This window comes from Heterodontus francisci, chromosome 23 (genome assembly GCF_036365525.1).
Source record: "Heterodontus francisci isolate sHetFra1 chromosome 23, sHetFra1.hap1, whole genome shotgun sequence".
NCBI lineage: Eukaryota > Metazoa > Chordata > Chondrichthyes > Heterodontiformes > Heterodontidae > Heterodontus > Heterodontus francisci.
Genome location: NC_090393.1, coordinates 65,309,486 through 65,326,821, shown reverse-complemented (window position 1 = coordinate 65,326,821; position 17,336 = coordinate 65,309,486). Strand labels below are relative to the sequence as shown.

General features: G+C 45.2%; 1 protein-coding gene across 2 annotated transcripts in view; it reads right to left on the bottom strand.

Moving 5' to 3' along the window:
• The window catches only part of LOC137383033 (leucine-rich repeat-containing protein 75B-like), a 242,317-nt gene that overhangs the window by 184,975 nt on the left and 40,006 nt on the right, over positions 1 to 17,336 (bottom strand). For both annotated transcript variants that reach the window (XM_068055627.1, XM_068055629.1), the window contains exon 2: positions 2,130 to 2,258. In XM_068055627.1, the coding sequence (XP_067911728.1) occupies positions 2,130 to 2,258 (129 nt within the window). The remainder of the gene's footprint in view (positions 1 to 2,129; positions 2,259 to 17,336) is intronic.

Genomic DNA, 17,336 nt, shown 5'->3' with positions numbered 1-17,336 from the left:
TATGCATAGATGGCTGTCACTGGGATCTTTTTGGAGCAGTTCTTTGCAGGAGACTTGGAGGATTAGTCTGACAGGCTTTCCAGGAGAGCCACTGCATCAGGGGTTTCAGCTATCACACTGGATCCTCAGGGCTTCTCGAGGAGGTGGAAAAAGGTTCAGCTTGTGGCTTCTCTCTTAGCAGGCTTACCCCCAACTGACTCAAAACAATATCAAAAAATCAAACCAACTCTTGACCACCATAAATCTTGACATGTTACTTATATGTAAACAACTCCCATAGTCTTCAAGGCTCCTGCTGTTTACTTACCTTATTCCAGTAAGGGTTTGTTTTTAAACAAAGTCCCAAGTCCTTCCAGTGACCGTTAAAAAAAAAGTCCAGCATCTATGGAATCTTTTCAGTCTTTCAAATGAATCAATTTTCACAATTTTTAAACACGAGTCCTCAAAAAAGTTAAAAGATGGAAGCACTTTCATAACAACCTGTGGGCAACCACATTCTACTACCATGTTCTAATCCAGAAAGTCAGTTGATGAAGGATAAAACCGGAGCCAATCTTTACACACTGTTAGAAGCATTTAATTATACAGTTACAGATTACAAGCAAACCAAAGGTCAGCAACTCTTTTTACCTGAAGAGCCTTTTTCAAAAAAATTGCCTAAAATAAAAACTATTGGGAGCCACAAGACAGAATTGCAATATTTCTAAACTAAATATTTGGCAAACTGCCAATTGTCTCTGGTAGAATGTATATAATAAATAAAACACATATATTGAATTTCAGTATCAATAGAAAAAAAAGTAAAATAGACATAACTGAATTATCATTTTTCTTTTTACTTTTTTCCCTGTAATTTTGTCAATAAAGTCATCTTTAATGTGTTTGGAATTGAGACAATTTTTTCAGCTATTAATTAACATGATAAAAAGTAGTTTCTAATAGCACATTCAGAATAATTTACCATCTCAGCTACATAGAAATAATAATGTTTGCAGCCATAAAACCTGTTCCTTGAACCAAAGGCATTATCTATAACCGTGGTGTAGCTATACCATTCAAAAAGGTTTATTTAGAGCACACGATGATGATCGCTGGTTAAAATAATCACTTGAAACCATTAAGTGCAGCATAATAATTAGCCTTTTATCCCCACAATAAAAACTCTTACTTTTCTTGACTTTTTTTAGGCTTTTTTTTCATGTTAATGTTATACAACTGGAGAAGATTGGTAGCTGCAAATGAGATGTTTAAGAGTTGCATGTGGAGCTGTAGGTTACAGAACCCTGTCCTAACCCAACAACCACAGTTGCAGTCTTTGTGTATTTAAGGGAACAGGTGAATCCCTAGTTTAATGCCCACCATCTGCGTACAATTAAACAAAATTAATATACAAGTAACACTAAATCCTAACACTTTATAAAAAAGATTTTCCCCGTGGCGCCTTTGGTTCTTTTGCCAATCACCTTACATCAGCATTCTTTGATTCTTGACATTCCTGCCAATGGGAAACGTTTCTCTCTATCCACTCTGTCCAGACCCCTCATGATTTTGAACACCTCTATCAAATCTGCTCTCAACCTTCTCCAAGGAAAACAACCCCAGATTCTCCAATCTATCTGTATAACTGAAGTTCCTTATCCCTGGAACCGTTCTCATGAATCTTTACTGCACCCTAACGCCTTCAAACCTTTCCTAAAATGTGATGCCCAGAATTGAACACAATACTCCAGTTGAAGCCAAACCAGTGTTTGTAAAACATTCATGATAACTTCCTTGCTTTTTTAATCTGTGCTTCTATTTATCCAATATTCCTTTTTCACCACTTTCTAGTGGACAGTGCGATAGATCAGTGCCCACTGCAGCATTTCACAGCAACGCCTTCAGTATTAAGATGTTTCTTGTTTAGGAACAAGTCCTTTCCACCAGAGGTTTCACCGGAGAATCCAAAAGAATCAATATTATTTGACAATGTGGCAGCAGCAGCATTGAATTGGACTTGATCCAAAGTTCACTGAATTGTTGATTTTGTTATCAGTAACAATTTACATATTTTGCTATCCCCCCTCAAACAAAAGCTGTAAGGAATCCCAGCATGCTCAGGGATTTAATCACAACATCACATGACTCACCTTCTTGGGGCACTGGATATCTCGTGCCAGGCTCATTAGCAAGTCATGAGAAATGGGGTCCACCAAGTTCGGGAAGGCCGCGTGTTTATAGAGAACATCATTTAAAGATGTGCCTTCCAGGCCCAGGTCCTACAGGAGAGAGAAGGCAGCCAATTAGTATCTTGGAAGATTGCCAATCCAGTCTCACAATCACAGCTGACCTCTACCCGCTGACATCTCCGTGCTGCTCTAATTCCGGCCTCTTGCACAGTCCTAATTTCCTTCATGACAACTTTAGTGGCCATGCTTTCAGCTAACCTCAAATTCTCTTCCTGAACTTCTCTGCCTCTTCACGTCTCTTTCTTCCTTTAAGATGCTCCTGAAAATCTACCTCTTTAACCAAGCTTTTATTAACTTGTCTGAATATCACCTGAGGTGACATGCACTCAAATTTTGTTTGAGAATGTTCCTGCAAAAAGCCTCGGGCCGTTTTCTATGTTAAAGACACTGAACATTTTACGAGGTACTGATTTCAGTGGCCCCGTGGATCCATTTATTATATGCCTGAATTTGTTTTTGGGCCATATATTAAATAAGCACATAAGCTGAAAGTGACCGAACATCCATTCTCTGAACCCTAAAAACATCCGCACCTTGTACCCTAATAACACCCGCACCCTGAAAACACCCCAAGCCTGAACCCTGGAAACTCCCGTACCCAAAGCGCCCCCCATACCCTGTAAACATCTGTACCCTGTATCTTGGAAACAACCATAACTTGTACCCTGGAAACACCCGTGCTCTGTACTCCAAAACCCCCTGTACCCCAGAAACACCTGTAACCTGTATCCGAACCCCTCCATTACCCCGGAAACACACGTGCCCTGTAGCCTAAAAACAGCCATTTTATGGCCAATGCTAAAAATACAACTGAAGCAAAATACTGCAGAGGCTGGAAATCTGAAATATAGAGCAGGCCTGATGAAAGGTTATCTACCTGAAACGTTAACTGTTTCTCTCTCCACATTTGCCATCTGGCCTGCTGAATATTTCCAGTATTTTCTGTTTTGATTTTGCATGAACAGAATAAAAACGAGCTCAAACACATCCAAGTTGAAAAGCAGTGCAGACTGAAGAGATGAAGGTCTCCCTGTGTTTGCTGCCTATGAATTAATTTCAACTCAGCTCCCAGGCTAACAGCACAAACTGCCTACGGATTGGAATGAAGCTGTCAATCTCACTCTGACAATGCAAATATATGGCAACAGGAAATGTTGCTCTGGTGCAGACTGTCAAGCTTTTCTGCCACTTGTGCTGCCAGCACTCCCAAACTCTGATGCTGTGAGGCAAGTACCCAGTGTTTGTCAATCAGAGACAGGAGGTTTCAGAGGAAGCAGCTCCTGTCTCTGAGGCTCACTGAACAATATTAGTGAGAAATACGACAGGCGCTGTCCACAGAGACAGGGACACAACATAAGAGGGAGAAAGCGAGGAGGAGGAGGAGAGGGAGGGGGAACGGGCGGAGGGAGAGGGGGCGAGAGAGCTGGGGGTGGGGGAGAGAGAGTAAGGTGGGGGGCGGAAAGAGGGGAGAGAGAGCGGCCAGAAAGATGCCAAAGAGCCATCACAATCTTCAGCACAGCAGCTCCTTTAAGTAGCTGGGCCAACACACCACCCACAAACACATGGAGGGGACGGGCTCTCCATTCCCGGCAATAGCATCAGCTGCCAGTGTGCAGGCACTGGCACATTTTTAAAGGCTGTCAGCCTTGCTGGCACATATAAATATTTAAAGACATTTTCAATAAAATTAAATAAACACATTTCTTTTGACCCTCTCCCCCCCCCCCCACCCCCATAACAATTACATTAACTATTTGCCCCTTCCCCTGCCAAAACACTTACCTTTAACATCTGACCTACCCCCCCTCAACCAAACTGCATAAAGTGTAAACTACAACACTTCCCACCATCCTCTACACCCATGACATTGATTTGACCCCATTCTCCCGCCTCCCAAACTCTGATAAATTTACCTCCTCTCCCCCCGCCCCCCCCCCCCCCACCACCAGTGCGGTGGCTGGCCCTCAAGATCGGAGTTAAGTATATGTAACTACATTCATTTTATTAGTTTGAATACGGTGATTTTGATCCAGTCGCCGGGTGGCAGAGGGGCTGCCACGGAGCCTCACTGCTGCCAGGAGGATCGGGCAAGGCCCTACCGCGTCGAGGTCCGTGGGGGACCTCATTTGGAGCCATCTTCAGGCAACACCCACCCCACCCTGCCACAGATCTGGACGTCGAGGGCTGCTTAAAATCCGGTCCATTGTGTTAGAAAGCAGGTGAATCTTAGCGCATAACACAAGCCACTTGCTGTTTAATCATCGATCATTGACTGTGTGACTGATACTTCCTCATTCTCAGGAGTAACCAGTAAAACATGCCTTTTGCATTTTAGGTACCGTTAGCTGGAATGAATATTCTCTGAAATATAAGCCATCTCTGATTGTACATTTTGGTTATTAGTGATATAATGCAAAGGCTGGTTGTTTGCCCTGAGGGTGAATCAGTATGTAGTGATGGCAGAAGATCTATTCTGAGACTGCTACCTACAGAGAGAGAGTCAGAACAGTCAGCCCTGAGTTATACTGTCAGCTTTGCAATATTCTCTGCCAAGAAACAGAGAAGCTCGCTGGCTTCTGTACACTGCCATACATGCTATGAGCCGGGCTCTCTACCAACATCAAAACTTTCAAATATTCCCAGATAATTCAGCTTTCAATCTTGGTTTCGAATATGTTTCAGGTTAACATGGTCCAGTTATAAGTCACAATGGGCTGGATTTTAACGGGCTCTGGATGTCAGGCTCTGTGGTGGGTCGGGCTGGAAGATCCTTCTGACAGCGGCCAGCCACAGAGCCCGCTCTGAGAAGTAGAGTTAACGTTTCAGGTCTGTGTCCTATCTTCAGAACAATCCTGTACACAGTACTCCAAATGTGGTCTCACCAATCCCCTGTATAGCTGAAGCACAGGCCGGAATTTTACGCCACTCCAACGAGTGGGATGGTGGCGGAAAATGCAGTGGGAGGCTCTGGGAGGACTTCCTGACCCGCTCCCGCCTCCGCCCCACTTTACTTAGGGCAGGGGGGTGAAAAACAGGCCGCCCACCCCAGGCCAATCAAGGCCCTTAAGTTGCCAATTAACAGCCACTTAAGGACCTTTGCCTGTCTCCACGTGGATTTCACACATGGCAAGTGGATGTCCTGGCGCCAGGCAAGGCCGACCGGGAAAAGCGGTCGGGCGTCTCCACACCCCGGGGGTGGGCCCTGACAATCTGGCACAGGGTGCCCGATTGAGGGCCACCCCCGCTTCCCCAACCACCCTCAGGACCCAAGACACCCACCCTCCCCCCAAACGATCACCCTTGCCTTGCCGGGGCTCAACCGATGACCCCCACCAAGGCAACCCAAACTTATCTGGACACCTGGCCTCGGCTGGGCTGCAGTCCCAGCAGTGGCCACCGCTCCCGGTGGTGCTGCTGGGACTAAGAGCTGCTGGCCCACTCAAGTGGGTGGAAGTGCCGCCTCGGAACAATTAAAGCCTAAGGATCCCCAGGCTAGGCGGGTTTGCCACCGACTTTTATGTCTAGCTCCCATCCACCCACTATAAAATCCAGCCCATAACCTCCCTACTTTTGTATTCAATTCCCCTCGCAATAAACAATAACATTCTATTAGTTTTCCTAATTACTTTCTGCATACAAACCTTTTGCAATTCATACACTAGGACACCCAGATCCCTCAGAGCTCCCCAATCTCTCACCATTTAGATAATATGCTTCTTTTTTAGTCTTCCTGCCAAAATGGACAATTTCACATTTTCCCATATTATACTCCATTTGCCAGATCTTTGCCCACTCACTTAACCTATCTATATCCCTTTGTAGCCCCCTTATGTCCTCTTCACAACTTACTTTCCTGCCTATCTTTGCGTCATCAGCAAATTTAGCAACCATACCTTCAGTCCCTTCATTCAAGTCATTTATATAAATTGTAAGAAGTTGAGGCCCCAGCACAGATCCCTGTGGCACACTACTCATTACATCTTGCCAACTCGAGAATGACCCATTTATGCCTACTCTCTGTTTCCTGTTAGTTAGCCAATCTTCTATTCATGCCAAAATGTTAACCCCTACACCATGAGCTTTTATGCAATAACCTTTGATGTGGCACTTTATCAAATGCCTTCCGGAAATCTAAGTACAATACATCCACCAGTTTCCCTTTATCTACAGCACATGTTACTTCTTCAAAGAACTCCAATAAATTGGTTAAACATGATTTCTCTTTCACAAGGCCATGTTGACTCTGCCTGAATACCTTGAATTTTTCTAAGTGCTATAATGCCTTTAATAATAGCTTCTAACATTTTCCCTATGACAGATGTTAAACTAACTGACCTGTAGTTTCCTGCTTTCTGTCTCCCTCCCTTTTTAAATAAAGGAGTTACATTCACTATTTTCCAATCCAATGGAACCTGCCCTGAATCTAGGGAATTTTGGAAAATTAAAACCAATGAATCAACTATCTCACTAGCCACTTCTTTTAAGACCCTCGGATGAAGTCCATCAATACCCGGGGACTTGTCAGCCTGCAGCTGCGACAATTTTCTCAGTACCACTTCCCTGGTGATTGTAATTTTCTTGAGTTCCCCTTCCCTTCCATTTCCAAATAAAAGTGACTCCTGACAACGCTGAGCATGCATAGAGCAATCGCGGACGTAATCAGTATGTGCGAACATTTGACCGCTTGTCAGTATGAATGAGCGCATGTGTGCGCTGACGTCACTATGCAATGATGTCCTCACCCCTCAATAGCCACAATCGCCACCTTCATTCCCCTGAACAGTACCCCGCTGCCTCCCGCTATCCCCACTTCAATCGCTGTTTTCAATTTCCCACTCCCGACTACTCGCTGCTCCCTTCCACCATCCCTGCTTCCCATCAGCCACTCGCTCCCATCCTCACCGCTATCCCACCCCAGCACTGCATTTCTATTGACCGCTTCCCCCTTCGGCCGCTGCTACACCCCTCAGCTGCTCACTCTAGGCCTCACCGCTCCCCACCCCGCCGCCCGAAGAAGCGACAGCGGTGGGGAATGAGTCACTGAAGCGCAAGGCGGGGAGTGAGTGGCCGAGGATTGACGGGGTGAAGTGGAAGCGAACGGCTGAGAGGAGGCAAGCGGTACGGCTTGGAGCAGTGAGCGCATGGCCGAGAGGAAAGCGGCAGGCTGGAAGTGAGTGGCTGAGGGAAGGCAGCGGTGAGGCTTGTAGCAAGTGGCGAAGGGAAGCGTAATGACAGGAGGGAGCAGGGTACTGTTGGAGGTGGAATGGAGGCGGCGATCGTAGCCACTGAGTGAATTTGTATTTAATTTGTCTGTGATAGATTAACCAGTGCCATCTCTATTGCTGGCAGCTGCCTGAGACATCACAGACAGTGACGGTTCAGTGGATGAGGCTGCATTTGTGCATGTGCCAGCATTGCACCACCTAGTGGTTGTGTTGTTAGCAAACATAGACTTTCCTAATTTACAGCTATTTGTGGGATGTTACTTGTGTCCTCTATGGTGTAGACCAGTGCAAAATAACTGTTCAATTCAACTGCCATTTCCTTATTTTCCCTTATTAATTCCCCAGTCTCACTTTCTATAGGACCAACACTCACTATGTTAACTCTTTTTAAAATATCTATATAAACGCTTACTATCTGTTTTATATTTCTAGCTAGCTTTCTCTCGTACTCTAATTTTTCTTTCCTTATTAATATTTTAGTTGTTCCTTGCTGCTTTTTATATTTTGTCTAAACTTCTGACCTGCCACACAATTATATGCTTTTTCTTTAAGTCTGATACTATTATAAACTTTAGTTAATAATGGATGGTGGGTTCTCCCTTGGATTTTTTTTTTCTCGTTGAAATGTATCTATTCTGTGTATTCTGAAATATCCCGTTAAATGACTGCCACCACATCTCTATTGACCTATCCGTTAACCTACTTTGCCAGTTCACTTTAGCTAGCTCTGCTTTCATGCCCTCATAACTGCCCTTATTTAAGTTTAAAATACTAGTCTTAGACCCACTCTACTCCAGTCTCACTCAAACTAAATGTAAAATTCAATCAGACTATGATCGCTGCTGCCTAGGGTTACCTTCACCATGAGGCCATTAATTAATCCCATCTTGTTGCACAATACCAGATCCAGTATAGCCTGCTCTCTGGTTGGCTCCAGAATGTGCTGTTCTAAGAAACTATCCCGAAAATATTCTATGAACTCCTCATCTAGGCTACTTTTGCCCATCTCATTTTTCCAATCTATATGTAGATTAAAATCGCCCATGATTATTGCCTTATCTTTCTGACAAGCATCCATTATTTCTTCCTTTATACCCCATCCTACCATGTGGTTACTGTTAGGGGGCCTGTACACCACTACCATAAGTGACTTCTTGCCTTTTATCATTTCTCATCTTGACCCAAACTGCTTCTACATCCTGGTTTCCTGAACTTGGGTCATCTCTCTCTAATGTGCTAATACCATCATTAATTAACAGAGCCACCCCTCCACCTTATCTTAGCTTCTTGTCCTTCCTAAATGTCATGTACCCTTCAATATTCAGGTCCCAATCTATGTCATCCTGCAGCCATGTCTCTGTAATGGCTATCAGATCATATGTATTTATTACTATTTACGCTGTCAATTCATCGGTTTTGTTTAGAATGCTATGTACATTCAGATACAGAGCCTTTAGTTCTGTCTTTTTATTATTTTTGTAACCTCTAGCCTTGTCTATTTATTTATTCTTAAATTTGTAACCACTGTCCCTTCCTGTCAAGGTCTGTTTATCTTATCCCATATTAATATCTTACCCTCTTGCCTTGTCTCTACACTTTGATTTACCACATCTCCCCAAATTTGATCCCCTTCCCCCATTATTTAGTTTAAAACCCTCTCTATTTCCCTCGTTGTGACTCGCTAGAACACTGCTCCCAGGTCAGAACCTGATTGAATTTTACATTTAGTTTGAGACTGGAGTAGAGTGGGTCTAAGACTAGTATTTTAAACTTAAATAAGGGCAATTATGAGGGCATGAAAGCAGAGCTTGCAAAAGTGAACTGGCAAAATAGGTTAATGGATAGGTCAATAGAGATGTGGTGGCAGTCATTTAACGGTTCAGGTGTAGACTGTCTCAACGGTACAGCCCCCACTTTCTCCAGTACTGCTGCCAATGCCCCACGAACCAGAACTCACTTCTACCACACCAGTCTTTGAGCCATGCATTCATTTCTCTAATCTTATTTGGCCTCTGCCAATTTGCACCTAGCTCAAGTAATAATCCAGAGATTATTACCTTTGAGTCTCATCGACAGGTTTGCGGCTGCCTGCAACGAATTTGGCCTAACCATCAGCCTCAAGAAAACGAACATCATGGGACAGGATGTCAGAAATGCTCCATCCATCAATATCGGCGACCACGCTCTGGAAGTGGTTCAAGAGTTCACCTACCTAGGCTCAACTATCACCAGTAACCTGTCTCTAGACGCAGAAATCAACAAGCACATGGGAAAGGCTTCCACTGCTATGTCCAGACCGGCCAAGAGAGTGTGGGAAAATGGCGCACTGATACGGAACACAAAAGTCCGAGTGTATCAAGCCTGTGTCCTCAGTACCTTGCTCTATGGCAGCGAGGCCTGGACAACGTATGTCAGCCAAGAGCGACGTCTCAATTCATTCCATCTTCGCTGCCTCTGGAGAATACTTGGCATCAGGTGGCAGGACCGTATCTCCAACATAGAAGTCCTCGAGGCGGCCAACATCCCCAGCTTATACACACTACTGAGTCAGCGGCGCTTGAGATGGCTTGGCCATGTGAGCCGCATGGAAGATGGCAGGATCCCCAAAGACACATTGTACAGCGAGCTCGCCACTGGTATCAGACCCACCGGCCGTCCATGTCTCCGCTTTAAAGACGTCTGCAAACGCGACATGAAGTCCTGTGACATTGATCACAAGTCGTGGGAGTCAGTTGCCAGCGTTCGCCAGAGCTGGCGGGCAGCCATAAAGACGGGGCTAAGGTGTGGCGAGTCGAAGAGACTTAGCAGTTGGCAGGAAAAAAGACAGAAGCGCAAGGGGAGAGTCAACTGTGAAACATCCCTGACAAACAAATTTTTCTGCAGCACCTGTGGAAGAGCCTGTCACTGTAGAATTGGCCTTTATAGCCACTCCAGGCGCTGCTCCACACACCACTGACCACCTCCAGGCACTTACCCATTGTCTCTCGAGATAAGGAGGCCAAAGAAGAAGATTACCTTTGAGGTTCTGCTTCTTAATTTGGTGCCTAGCTCCTCATACTGACTATGCGGAATCTCTTTCTTTGTCCTATCTATGTCATTGGTACGTACATGGAGGTGGCAGGCTCCAGTGCCATCTCTGAGAACGCGATCTTTAAATTGAGCTCACCCCTACATCTGCATTCAGCGGACTTTTATAAATACAGCCCCTGGTGTTTCCAAGCTTCCTGAACTTACCTTTTCTCTGTTGATAACTTCTGTAAATCTGCAATCAGAGCTGATTCCAAAGTCTATTTAAAGAAATATCAACTTCTGTTCCAGGCTCTTTCAGCACCTACACTTTTAAGGTTCTTGATTATTTACTCTTGTAACTTTGACAGGTGCTGTTTTGCATTCTCTGGCATAGCAACTATGCCGGGACTCGCGTTTCCCAATGAACTACCTTCCCAATTCTTACAAATGGTTTGTGATCCTTCAGGTATCAGGAGGTTGCTTTGTGGACATGTACTTGATCACAACAGCCTGTATAACAGCAACAAACCACAAGCAACTGAGACAGAAGGAAAGGAGAGAATCAGAACTGAGCTGGCCACAGATTACTTGGTGAGAAATGGAAGAATTCACAGTGCTGCAGTACAGAGCGCTCTTCGGCCTAAGGCACACTATGAGGGCAGAGAAGCAACATTTTTACTCTGTACCTACCCCATGCTGCACCTTACCTGCAAGTAGTTGATAGGGGAATTGTGTAGAGGAAGTTTTACTCTGTATCTAGTCTGGTTTACCATCCACTGCCAAACTAGTTTAAATCACATTGCAGGAACATACAAACATAGGAATGGGAGAAGGCCATTCAGCCCCGTTCACTATTCAGTTAGCCCGTGGTTGATCCACTTCTTAACTCCATTTCCCCACCGAGGTTCCTTAACCCTTAATGCCCTTGTCTATCAAAAATCAGCCTCAACAGCTCTTTAGGGAGAGAGTTGCAGAGTTCCCTACCGTGTGTGTGAAAAATTGCTTTTTGACATTATTCCTGAACATCCTAGCTCTAATTTTAAGGTGAGGTTATCTTGTTCTGCACTCCCCCACCAGAGGAAATAGTTTCTATCTACCCTGTCGACTCTTTTTATCATCTTAAACACTTCAATTCAATCACCCTGAAATTGTCTACGCTCAAGGGAATACAAGCCCAGTCTATGCAACCTGTCCTCCGTATTTAGCCCTTTTAGCTCCCGTTTCATTCTGGATACCCTGGGCCTTGCTGTCCTCTGCTAAAACCAGCCACTAGTCTTGGATCCTCCCAGAAGGCGAGGATAATCTATAGCTTTGTTCTCCGTTACCAACCATTTCCTTAAATGCTTCTCCCCTGCTCCCTCCAGCCTCGCCTTTAACAACAAGTGCGAGGAGCTCATCAGAGGTCAGTTTCCTCTGCTGCTTTACGATTCACACCCCATGCCCACCAAACCAAACCATCTGCTTACTCTTTCCCCTGAACCCACATCCTTCTCGAGTTTCTTCCCCATCTTCAATGGCCTTTGACATAATTTCATCTGAGATCCACCCATCGCACCTTTGACTCCATTCTCACTAAACCCCCAATCACCCAGTTTCCCTTTCTAGCCCCCATGTAGCTGACATTGTAAATGGTTCCTGCTATTCAGGAACTGCCCCCTCCCTTCCAAAACTATCATCCTCCTTCTGGTAAAAACTCGACCTCAATTCTTCTATCCTCACTATCATTCAACCTGCCTTTCTTCTCCAAAGTCCTGGAATATTTTGCCATCTCCCAGTTTCCTGCCCACCTTTCCCAAAACTCCACGTTTGAATCTCTCCAATTAGGTTTCTGCCACTCTCAACCCATTGAAATAGCTTGAACAAAGGACATTCTGTGTGACTGTGAGCATGGTGTGTTATCCCTTCTCACTATCCTCAACGTCTACAGCCTTCAACACAGTCAATCCTTACTGCTCCGACATCTTTCTTCTGTTCAACATCTTGGTGGGACTGCCCTGTCTTGGTTCCAGTCTTACCTGTCTGATCACAGCCAGACAGACAATCTCTATTGAAGACTGCTCTTCCCACCCCCGACAGTCACTTTGGGAGTTTCCCAAGGATCCATCCTTGGCCTCTCCTCTTCCATGTCTACATATTGCTCTTTGGCAACATCATCCACAGACATGGTGTCAGCTTCCACACGTAAGCCGATACCATCCACCTCTTTCTTTCTACCATCTCCCTCAGCTGCCTCTCTGCTGTCAGACTGCTTATGTGACATCCAGTCCTGGATGAGCTGTAACTTCCTCCACCTGAACACTGCAATGACCAAAGCCATTGTCTTTCACTCTCTGCACCCTTGCCATCTTATCAGGCTGAAGCAGACCATTCACAAGACTGGGGTTCCCTTTGATCCCAAGCTGATTTTCTGCCCCTATACCCTCTGTTTGCCATCCTGGGAACATATCCCAGCGTAAGGCAGTACCCATAAGAGAGTCAGGAAGAAACTGGAGGGGGAATAAAGCTTGAATATGTAAATCAGTATGTCTCTCCTGGTCCACTAGGCTATTTGTCACCAGGAGTGATGGGAGGTGTGAGTTATGGACATTACAGTAAGAAAATAAATACACTGAATTAATGAGATTCACCATAGAAAGAATTGCAATTAAATAGCACCTTAAACTGAAAAGACCATCTAACCAGATTGTACCAGAATTGTAGATGTGTGGTATTTCTATCATCTAACATAGCATTATAGCATGCCCGCATTTAAGGGGAAGGTAGATAAACACATGAGGGAGAAAGGAACAGAAGGATATGTTGATAGGGTTATATGAAGTAGGCTAGGAGCAGGCTCATGTGGAGCATAAAGGCTGGCATAGGCCAGTTAGGATGAATGGCCTGTTTCTGTGCTGCAACATCTTGCCTCATCGCAAGTAATTTACACGTCCAACCGACTCACATGGATGTTAAACATTATATTGCCACCTTTCTTGATGTATTGACAGTACGCACTGTCCTCACCTGTTGTGTGCTACTCTGATGTCAGTCTATGGCGCTGATGTGTGTTCTGGACACTGTCTCATCTGATAACTTGGGTAAGGCTGTGACACAATTTTAGTCTGGAATAGTCAAATCAGCATGCTCCTGTCGGCACAAACCTCTTGCACTCATCAGCAGCATCCAGTGAATGCGGGCCTTTTCTGCACGGCCTAAGCACACCTCCTGGAACCACATGCGTACTTGATCCCAGCTTGGCTCTGAGCCACAAGACTATGCAAACAAATGCAGCATGAAATGCGGCAAGAAGCTGTCGAGGCAAGTACATGGGAAATGTGTGGCAGCTGCTCGACACAGCTTCACTTCAAACCAGCCTCAGATCTGAGAGAGCAAGAGATCCTGGCAAATTAAAAAACAAAGCCTCCACCAATTAAAGTAAATATACAAACTTGATAGATCCTCCGAATTGAATCTGTTTCCACAGGTAGGAGGGTCAGTGACCAGAGGACAGAGAAGTATAATCATATAAAAGCAAAATACTGCAGATGCTGGAAATCTGAAATAAAAACACAAAGTGTGAAAAATACTCAGCAGGTCTGGCAGCATCTGTGGGGAGAGAAGCAGAGTTAACGTTTCAGGTCTGTGACCTTTTATCAGAACTGGCAAAGGTTAGAAAAGAATTAAGTTTTAAGCAAGTGAAGTGGGGTTGGGGGGGTTGTGGGGCATAGTTTGGTAGTGAAGAGAACAAAAGGGAAGGTGTGTGATAGGGCAGAGGGCAGGAGAGATTAAATTACAATGCTTTCCTGGAACAAAGCCAAAGAGCGTGTTAATGCTGGTGGTGAAAGAAAATGCATTAGTCCAGAGAGTGTGTTAATGGCAGAATAATGAAAAGCACCGTCCACATGAAAAACACGCACATGGTTAGAAAATAAAATAAAATAAAGAAAATAGAAAAATACAAAAAGAAAGGCGAGTCATGCTCTGAAATTATTGAACTCAATGTTGAGTCCAGAAGGCTGTAGAGTGCTTAATTGAAAGATCAGGGGTTGTTCCTTGAGTTTGCATTGATGTTCACTGGAACACTGCAGCAGGCCAAGGACAGAGATGTGGGCATGAGAGACAGGGGGAGAGTTGGAATGGCAAGCAACCGGAAGCTTGGGGTCATATTTTCAGACTGAGCGGAGGTGCTCCGCAAAGTGGTCACCCAGTCTGCGTTTGGTCTCCTCAGTGTAGAGGAGACCACACTGTGAGCAGCGAATACAGTATACTACATTGAAAGAAGTACAAGTAAATCGCTGCTTCACCTGAAAGGAGTGTTTGGAGCCTTGCATGGTGAGGAGAGAGGAGGTAGAAAGGGCAGGTATTACACCTCCTGCGATTGCATGGGAAGTTGCCGTGGGAAGGCGATGAGATGTCGGAGCAAATGGAGAAGTGGACCAGGGTGTTGTGGAGGGAAGAATACCTTTGGAATGCTGAGGGGAAGGGAAGATGTGATTGGTGGTGACATCACGCTGGAGGTGGTGGAAATGGCAGAGGATAATCCTTTGGATGTGGAGGTTGTTGGAGTGGAAGGTGAGGACAAGAGGAACCCTGTTGCGGTTCTGGGAGGGAGGGGAGGGGTGAGGGCAGAAGTGCGGGAAATGGATTGGACACGGTTGAAGGCCCTGTCAACCACAGTGAAGTGGGGGAATCCTCGGTTGAGGAAAAAGGAAGACATGTCAGAAGCACTGTCGTGGAAGGTTGCATCATCAGAACAGATGCATCGGAGATGGAGAAACCGAGAGAATTGGATGGAGTCCTTACAGGAGGTAGGGTAAACAACAAAGAACAACAAAGATAATTACAGCACAGGAACAGGCCCTTCGGCCCTCCAAGCCTGCGCCGATCCAGATCCTCTCTCTAAACATGTCGCCTATTTTCTAAGGTTCTGTATCTCTTTTCTTCCTGCCCATTCATGTATCTGTCTAGATACATCTTAAAAGACTCCATCGTGCCCGCGTCTACCACCTCCGCTGGCAACGCGTTCCAGGTGCCCACCACCCTCTGCGTAAAGAACTTTCCACGCATATCCCCCCTAAACATTTCCCCTTTCACTTTGAACTCGTGTCCTCTCGTAATTGAAACCCCCACTCTGGGAAAAAGCTTCTTGCTGTCCACCCTGTCTATACCTCTCATGATTTTGTACACCTCAATCAGGTCCCCCCTCAACCTCCGTCTTTCTAATGAAAATAATCCTAATCTACTCAACCTCTCTTCATAGCTAGCGCCCTCCATACCAGGCAACATCCTGGTGAACCTCCTCTGCACCCTCTCCAAAGCATCCACATCCTTTTGATAATGTGGCGACCAGAACTGTACGCAGTATTCCAAATGTGGCCGAACCAAAGTCCTATACAACTGTAACATGACCTGCCAACTCTTGTACTCAATGCCCCGTCCGATGAAGGAAAGCATGCCGTATGCCTTCTTGACACTCTATTGACCTGCAATGCCACCTTCAGGGAACAGTGGACCTGAACACCCAAATCTCTCTGGACATCAATTTTCCCCAGGACTTTTCCATTTACTGTATAGTTCACTCTTGAATTGGATCTTCCAAAATGCATCACCTCGCATTTGCCCTGATTGAACTCCATCTGCCATTTCTCTGCCCAACTCTCTAATATATCTATATTCTGCTGTATTCTCTGACAGTCCCCTTCACTATCTGCTACTCCACCAATCTTAGTGTCGCCTGCAAACTTGCTAATCAGTCCACCTATACTTTCCTCCAAATCATTAATGTATATCACAAACAACAGTGGTCCCAGCACGGATCCCTGTGGAACACCACTGGTCACACGTCTCCATTTTGAGAAACTCCCCTCTACTGCTACTCTCTGTCTCCTGTTGCCCAGCCAGTTCTTTATCCATCTAGCTAGTACACCTTGGACCCCAAGCGCCTTCACTTTCTCCATCAGCCTGCCATGGGGAACCTTATCAAACGCCTTACTGAAGTCCATGTATACGACATCTACAGCCCTTCCCTCATCAATCAACTTTGTCACTTCCTCAAAGAATTCTATTAAGTTGGTAAGACATGACCTTCCCTGCACAAAACCATGTTGCCTATCACTGATGAGCCCATTTTCTTCCAAATGGGAATAGATCCTATCCCTCAGTATCTTCTCCAGCAGCTTCCCTACCACTGACGTCAGGCTCACCGGTCTATAATTACCTGGATTATCTCTGCTACCCTTCTTAAACAAGGGGACAACATTAGCAATTCTCCAGTCCTCCGGGACCTCACCCGTGTTTAAGGATGCTGTAAAGATATCTGTTAAGGCCCCAGCTATTTCCTCTCTCGCTTCCCTCAGTAACCTGGGATAGATCCCATCCGGACCTGGGGACTTGTCCACCTTAATGCCCTTTAGAATACCCAACACTTCCTCCCTCCTTATGCCGACTTGACCTAGAGTAATCAAACATCTGTTCCTAACCTCAACATCCGTCATGTCCCTCTCCTCTGTGAATACCGATGCAAAGTACTCGTTTAGAATCTCACCCATTTTCTCTGAGTCCAAGCATAACATTCCTCCTTTGTCCTTTAGTGGGCCAATCCTTTCTCTAGTTACCCTCTTTCTCCTTATATATGAATAAAAGGCTTTGGGATTTTCCTTAACCCTGTTTGCTAAAGATATTTCACGACCCCTTTTAGCCCTCTTAATTCCTCGTTTCAGATTGGTCCTACATTCCCGATATTCTTTCAAAGCTTCGTCTTTCATCAGCCGCCTACACCTTATGTATGCTTCCTTTTTCCTCTTAGCTAGTCTCACAATTTCACCTGTCATCCATGGTTCCCTAATCTTGCCATTTCTATCCCTCATTTTCACAGGAACATGTCTCTCCTGAACGC